The following is an 8,322-nucleotide window of genomic DNA, read 5'->3' as shown; positions in this document are numbered from 1 at the left end:
GGACTACAGTGTTGAAAAAGAGCAACTAACATCTAATAGTTATTTTCTTCCAACAATAGCTGGTTTAAGGACAGGTCCCTGAATCAGTTATTTAAAAATGTCAACCCAGTCTCTGAAGGCAAACTTTGTCCTGTAAATTGGTGGGTATGTCTTCACTAGGAAACAGCAAAATGGAACTAATAAATGCTCTAGTTTCTGCTATTCCAGGGATATGATGTACTAGCTTGAAGATGCTGAGTTAGACTTCTGAAGGCCTGACAAGGAGAGAAGCTCACCAAGCCACTCACTCAAAGAAAATGTGAAAAAGAGACAGAAACACACAGTCTGTCAGGCTGGGGTTAAAATAGTGCTCACGAGAGACTATTATATAAGGACACAGGGTCACAGTAAAAGCATGGTATCAAATATATCATGAGAATACTCAGTTCAAGGAAATCAGTATAGCTAATACGATTTTTTAAAAAGATTTATTTATTTGAAAGGCAGAGTTACAGAGAGGCAGAGGCAGAGAGAGAGAGAGAGAGAGAGAGAGAGAGAGAGAGAGAGAGAGAGAGATCTTCCATCCACTGGTTCACTCCCCAAACGATTCAACGGCTGGAGCTGGGCTGATCCGAAGCCAGGAGCCAGGAGTTTCTTCTGGGTCTCCCACATGGGTGCAGGGGCCCAAGGACTTGGGCCATCTTCTACTGCTTTACCAGGCCATAGCACAGCGCTGGATCGACAGTGGAGCAGCTGGGACTTGAACCGGCACCCATATGGGATGGCAGCACTGCAGGCGGCTGCTTTACCTGCTACACCACAGTGCCAGCCCCAGCTAATAAGACTTTTAAACAACAACAACAAATTACCCACGATTTGTCATTTCAGAAAGATAAAAGTTCCCAGGAAGGTAAAATAAGGAAAAGTAGATAGTTCACAGTCAATGTCAGATTTTGACAACAGCATAATGCATGTTTTCTTAAGTCCCCACATAACATTTACTAAGTCGATCACAAAGTGGTCCAAAAAGTACATCTCAGCATATTTTCTCCAATTCCAATCTATTATGTGCAGTTGTGGGTTAACTATATGTCAATTACATGCTTTCAAAACTAACTTTATGTAAGATAGTACCACCAATATCCATTATTGATCCAATATAAGTATACTGAGGTATTGGGAAGAAAATGCTCTCTTCCCTAAAAAATTTTTAATGGAAGCAAAGTGGACTTACTATGATACAATTTATAACTCGCATTTTAAAAAAAGATTTATTTATGGGGCTAGCGCTGTGGTGCAGCGGGTTAATGCCCAGGCCTGAAGCACCGGCATCCCATAATGTGCGCTGGCTCAAGACCCGGCTGCTCCACTTCCAATCCAGCTCTCTGCTATGGCCTGGGAAAGCAGCAGAAGATGGTGCAAATCCTTGGGTCCCTGCACCCACATGGGAGACCCAGAAGAAGCTCCTGGCTTTGGCTCAGCTCTGGCCTTTTAACTCTTTCAAATAAATAAATCTTAAAAAGGAGAGATTTATTTATTTTAAAGAGTTACACAGAGAGAGGAGAGACAGAGAGAGAGGTCTTCCATCCACTGGTTCACTCCCCAATTGGCTGCAACGGCCGGAGCTGCACCGATCCAAAGCCAGGAGCCTCCTCCGGGTCTCCCGTGTGGGTGCAGGGGCCCAATTACTTGAGTCATCTTCCACTGCTTTCCCAGGCCATAGCAGAGAGCTGGATCAGAAGTGGAACAGCCAGGACTCAAGGTGGTGTCTATATGGGATGCCGGCACTGCAGGCTACAGCTTTACCCGCCCCTACATTGAATTGGGGCTTTATCACCCCCAATTCACATCTTAATTTGTAATATTTATATAAAAATTATTCTTGTATAGCTGTCACCAGATCAATATGACACAGATAATGGTAGTGAGTAAAACTAAAGTTCTAAAATTCATAAAATGGGAAGTAAAACAAATGAAATGTCAAGCTGGTTGACTATAAGTTTTCTTACAAACTTACTAGGTACTTCTAAAAGTTTATGGAAAAATGAATTAAAAGATAAGTTTATCTGGGTACAAGTTTTTCTCATAATGTTCATTCATTCATGATCTTTTGCAGATACTTCCCACAGTCATTTTCATTCACTCTGCTATCCCCCTGTCTCAGTTCTGTTACTGTGACCGATTCTGGATTGAAAGACAAAATGGAACTTCCCTGTCCAGCCATGTCCTGTAGTAACACTTAACTCAACTGAACAAGTCAAGGAAACAAGCTGATACAACATAGTTCTGTAACAGCAGATTACGTAACACAAATCCAAGCAGTAGCATTTTTTAATTGCAAAAAACAGTATGTTAAAAGCTTTTTTTTTTTTTTTTGAGACAGAGTGGACAGTGACAGAGAGACAGAGAGAAAGGTCTTCCTTTTGCTGTTGGTTCACCCTCCAATGGCCACCACGGTAGGCGCGCTGCGGCCAGCGCACCGTGCCGATGCGATGGCAGGAGCCAGGTGCTTATCCTGGTCTCCCATGGGGTACAGGGCCCAAGGACTTGGGCCATCCTCCACTGCACTCCCTGGCCACAGCAGAGAGCTGGCCTGGAAGAAGGGCAACCGGGACAGGATCGGTGCCCCGACTGGGACTAGAACCCGGTGTGCTGGTGCTGCAAGGCGGAGGATTAGCCTATTGAGCCATGGCGCCGGCTAAAAGTTTTTTTTAAAAAAGATTTTTACTTATTTGAAAGGCAGATTTACAGAGAAAGACACACACACAATGAATCTTCCATCCACTGGTTCACTCCCCAAATGGCTGCAATGGCCAGGGCTGGGCCGGGCTGACGTCAGGATCCTGGAACTCCATAGGGTCTCCCATGTCGATGCGTCCCTGTCCCGAGCTGCTAAATCCAGCAGCTTCCCCTCTGCCTTGTAACCTGAGACCTGTCCACAGGTTCCTAACCTCACCTCCTACTCTTTTGACCACTCTTCCTTCCATCCTTCCCAAAGCCGGTCCTCTTCTTCTCTTCACACCCTCATCCTTGGGGACGTGAACCATTCTGACAGCGTCACGGTGCATGGACCCCAAGTTCTTCCTCTAAGAACCAGACCACATCTACATTCCCAGTTTGGACTCTGTACTTTCAGATGTTCTGTGGGCAAATACAACTTAATGTATCAAGGTCCTTTTGTCCATCTCCACTCCCTCCTCCCTCACTATGACTCCATCGCCCCTGCCTATTTATCAGTAGCACTAGCAGTTTTATGCTCATCTAGACTTGGGATCTGGTTTCTGTTTCTGATGCCTTGTTGTTTTTTGTTTTTTTTTTTTTTTAGCTTTTATTTAATGAATATAAATTTCCGAAGTACAGCTTATGGATTACAATGGCTTTCCCCCCCATAACTTCCCTCACACCCACAACCCTCTCCTCTCCCGCTCTCTCCCCTTCTATTTATTCAAAAGGCAGAGCTAGAGAATCTTTTTTTTTTTTAAATTTATTTGATAGGTAGAGTTATAGACAGTGAGAAAGAGAGAGAGAAAGGTCTTCCTTCTGTTGGTTCACTCCTCAAATGGCCGCCACGGCTGGCGCTGCACCAATCTGAAGCCAGGAGCCAGGTGCCCCCTCCTGGTCTCCCATGCTGGTGCAGGGCCCAAGCACTTGGGCCATCCTCCACTGCCTTCCCAGGCCACAGCAGAGAGCTGGACTGGAAGAGGAGTGACTGGGACTAGAACCAGTACCCATATGGGATGCTGGCACCGCAGGCGGAGGGTTAACCAAGTGAGCCACAAGAGAGAGAATCTGCATTTGCTGGTTCACTCCCCAAATGACCACAACAATCAAGATTGGGCCAGACCAAAGTCAGGAGCCAGAAGCTTCTCCCACATGGGTGTAGGGGTCTAAGGACTTGGCCATCTCCCACTCCCAGCACATTAGCAGGGAGCTGGACCTGAAGTGGAGTGGCTGGAACTAGAACCAGAGCCTATATGGGATGCCACTTTTGTAAGCCATGTCTCAACCCACTGTGCCACAGCCCTGACCCCCGAAGCCATGTTTTCTTATACTTTCCATGTTTGCTAGACTCCACATTGGATATGTTTTTATTCCATTTTCTCAATCTTACTGCCACTTTCTTTGTTACCCCTTTGCCTCCTAGTTCTCTTAAAAAAAAATTAGGTCCCCTGAAATGACTTTCTTCTCTAATTCTCTATCTTTGCCATTTCAATTTTTTAAAAGATTTATTTGACAGAATGAGTAGGGGGAGAGAAACACTTCCATCCATTAGTTCACTCTTCAAGTGCCTTGCCATGGCTGGGCTGAAGCCAGGAGTCTGGGACTCCCAAGTAACTGAGACATCACTACTCCCTCTTTCAAAATAAATCTTAAATTAAAAAACATTATTAAAAAAAATTTTTTTTTGACAGGCAGAGTGGACAGTGAGAGAGATAGGGAGAAAGGTCTTCCTTTACCGTTGGTTCACCCTCCAATGGCTGCCATGGCTGGTGCACCACGCTGATCTGAAGCCAGGAGCCAGGTGCTTCTCCTGGTCTCCCATGCGGGTACAGGGCCCAAGGACCTGGGCCATCCTCCACTGCACTCCCGGGCCATAGCAGAGAGCTGGCCTGGGAGAGGGGCAACCAGGACAGAATCCGGCACCCTGACTGGAACTAGAACCCGGTGTGCTGGCACCGCAGGCGGAGGATTAGCCTATTGAGCCGTGGCACCGGCCTAAACATTATGTTTAAAATAAGTAACAGCTGACTTTGTTGAAGAGCCATATCTTCTGGAATCCATCATTCTATCTGTAATTTTAGTTATGTATGTGCTATACTCTTCTATCCCTAGTACATTTTACACAGCTTTTTTTAAAAAAAAAGATTTATTTGAAAGGCAGAGAGGCGGGGGGGGGGGGGAGAGGGTGGGAGGGAGAGAGAGAGAGAGAGAGAGAGAGATCTTTCATTTGCTGGCTCATCCTACAAATGGCTGCAATAGCTGGGGCTGGGTCAGGCCCAAGCCAGGAACCAGGAGTTTCATCTGGGTCTTCCACATGAGTGCAGGGTCCCAAGAACTTGGCATCCTCTGCTGCCTTCCCAGGCACATTAGCAGGAAGCTGGATCCGAGGTGGAGCAGCCAGGAATTGTATTGGCAATCATATGGGATGCTGGTGTTACAGGCTACAGCACAATGCTGGCCCTAGACTTTTTACCCAAGACTTTCACTAGCTGTTGTCATCTGATACCCAATTTTACTTTGTCAATCATATTGTTGGCCCCTTTCTGATGGACAGTTAAATGTGCCATGTTGTGTGTCTACCACTGTGCTAGGTGCTAGACAATGTACCCACCGGATAATGTGTAGGTAGATAATCAAAAGCAGGAGACAATAGAGTGTGCTTTGATAATGTAGCTCCATGACTACTTGGCTGATTATATTATAGTTGAAACAAGTGTGATTATGCTTCTGACTAGTCTTGCTTATATGAAACAGCATTAGACATCTTTGCTCATCACTGAGTTAAAAAAAATAGGTTATAGACTATTACGATGCATGTTCAATGAATTGGATTCTGATGATACCTATTCTTAAAGAATTAAACTTGGGAGAAAATAATTTCAAAATGTTTGGCCATTTTATGAACTGAATAATTCTTTAACCCCCAATTTGCCTCTCAGCATATTAAACACTGGGAATATGGGTAAGAAGCTGTCACCATTCTTTGCAAGGTTCATATAACCTTACGGAAGTCAGACATAGAAGCAATGATGACGATTTCATCAGCTCTCTATTTAAGATCGTTTTTTGTCAAAGACTGTCATGGAGTGGAATCCTTCATATAATGCTTATTGTGGAGGGCAAGAACACACACACAAATCCTGTATTTCAAAAATTTAAAAAAAACACCACCTGAGTCTCATAAACCACTAATCGTTCCAGCAGTGATGATTCCACTGAGAAAGCTCTAATTCATTCCTCCCACACACCAACACTCGTTCTGTTCCCAGGATGTCATGTTACCATCCTCAACCCAAACTGTTCTTTAAACAAGTCTTTCACTCCAGATTCCTTCCATTTTTTCTGCCTGGAATGCCTCTCCATAAATTTAAAGAAAGAACAGATACCTTCTAAAACCTACCTCAGGCAAGCGGCCTCCATTTCCAAGCAACGTGATACCATCCTCTGCTACGGATAGTAAGTATGTACTGCCCTCATTTTACCCACCACCTCCTATCTCATTAAGTATGAGCTACTTCATGCTGTCAACCGTATCTTACTGGTTTTGTATGCCCCTTAGAGGTTGCAGAAAGTGCTGAGAAAACGTTTGCTGATCTAAAAGGATCCAATGAGATGGTGCTGTTATAAGCAAAATATACTTTCACGCTGTTTCTGAAACTTGAAAAAATCAAACATACTAGTGGAAGAGTAAATTATTTTATTGACTGATGAAAAACTAAGGTGATAAAGATGGATAGTAAACAATAATCATCGAGTTCTGCTGGAATTCTCTATTTTTTCTTTTTACTTTAAGCCAAAAGAACATACAATTCTAGACTGTTAGTGAGCTAGTTGTTTTTAATTCCTTCAACAAAAACTGCATAGTTTAGCAGTTGCATGGCATTAAATATATACATTTTTGTAAAACCCTGAAAGTGTTAGTTTTTGTGTTGACTTCAAAAGCTAATGAAATCACCTACACTGGTCAGATTCAGAGTTTCTTTTCCCCTTTCTGCCACCCTGTAAAGAAAAATAGAGCAAATTACTTAGGGAATGCCATTTTGGGACCATTTTCACTTTATGAATACATGAGACCAAAAGTATTCTGGGGCAAGAGAAGGAAGCAATTTCTGTGTCTTGAATCTTTTGTAAATTTCAATGTACAGATCATTAAATTATTTTTATTATTTTTATAAATGGGTAAAGTAGGTTTTAAAAAACAGTTGAAGTATTTCTATTTGAATTAGGCTTAATGAGATCATGATATCTTATTTTTTAGAGCTCATTTTGACTGAAACCACAGTTTTTAAAAAACAATGTTTCTGACCCATACCAACACTAAACCCACACACTCAGTTTGTTCCATATGATAAGCATATTTGAAAATTTACTTAATTATCTTTTGGGTAATATAGTTTTTATAACTCAATTTATAGGTAGACAAGTCCTGTCTAGTTTTGTACTAGTCCTGTCTAGTTTGTGCTAATACTAGACAGCATTAGAAACTGATTTTGTTCATCAGCAGGTTGAAAACTAGTCTTATACTCTTCATATTTCTAAGTGTTATATATTTAAATATTTTATATATATTTAATATATATTATATATAAATATGCAATTTGCTCATGAAAAGCCAGCTTAAAATATAAGAAAAAATTATATAAATTACTTTTTAGCATGACCTTTTATGCTTTACTCTGATTTTAAAAAGCAAATAGTTTTTCTAACTTCATACTCTACCCTTACTTTAACCACACATAATGCTTTGACATATCTACACAGTTTTTTCCACTTTCATAAACTCTGGCAAATGTGCCCAAACTAGGTGATTAGTACAATCATTTAAGTGTAATATTTTTAAAATTCTGACCTCTAACTTTTATACCACACCTACTTAACTGGGTTACAAATCAAATTCAAAAATTATCCAATTGATCCTGATGCTCAGCCAAGTGTGGGAGCTGCTCATCTGGGGAAGTACATTTCTTAAACTGGTGGTCATATCTGGTTGGAGCCCAGCCTCATTTGACAACGATGACAGCTTCTCTTTATTTTTTTTCTCAACCTGTCCCCCCAGCCTTTATCTGTCTATTGCTAGCTTTCCCTCTTGGAAAATACATTTCTACATTAACTTAAAAAAAAAAAGCCCTCCCAAGTGAAGAATGCTACCATTCACTCTTAAGCAAATGAAAATTCTGCAAAGATTTATTCAGAGAAATACAGTGTGAATATGTTTTGTGGGATATGTATGACATGTACTTGAGATTTATTTCCTGATAGCAGGAAAATAAATTCAGCAAAAGTCTTTTTGAGGGATAATTACTATAGAGAGGCACCAATGTTATACAGCTGAAAACTCTTACCATGATTCTCAAAGAGATTTTTACAGAAACAAAAATAATAAACATTCATGGATCCCCTTCAAAGTCTCCTAGGCAAAGGAAATTCTCCGTCTGGGACTGATTAGATTTCAAAGCCAGGATTCAACAACTTTCATGTTTCTTTATGCCACCAGTGGCTTTTGGGCTTTTTAAAAACAGTATCTCCACATTAATAAATGCATTTTGTTTTACAAACACACACATGTGCAAATGACACTGGTAATTTTTATTGCTCCATCCAGAAAAAAAAGCATGATCCTTT

General features: G+C 41.6%; 1 protein-coding gene across 5 annotated transcripts in view; it reads right to left on the bottom strand.

Moving 5' to 3' along the window:
• Positions 1 to 6,380: 6,380 nt before the first annotated feature.
• GKAP1 (G kinase anchoring protein 1) overlaps positions 6,381 to 8,322 on the bottom strand; it is a 90,501-nt gene continuing 88,559 nt past the window's right edge. For all 5 annotated transcript variants that reach the window (XM_062208645.1, XM_062208643.1, XM_062208647.1 and 2 more), the window contains one exon: positions 6,381 to 6,699. In XM_062208645.1, coding sequence (XP_062064629.1) covers positions 6,652 to 6,699 — 48 coding nt within the window. In that variant the 3' untranslated portion in view covers positions 6,381 to 6,651. The remainder of the gene's footprint in view (positions 6,700 to 8,322) is intronic.

Source organism: Lepus europaeus, chromosome 12 (assembly GCF_033115175.1).
Source record: "Lepus europaeus isolate LE1 chromosome 12, mLepTim1.pri, whole genome shotgun sequence".
Taxonomy (NCBI): Eukaryota; Metazoa; Chordata; class Mammalia; order Lagomorpha; family Leporidae; genus Lepus; species Lepus europaeus.
This window is presented reverse-complemented; position numbering and strand designations above follow the sequence as displayed.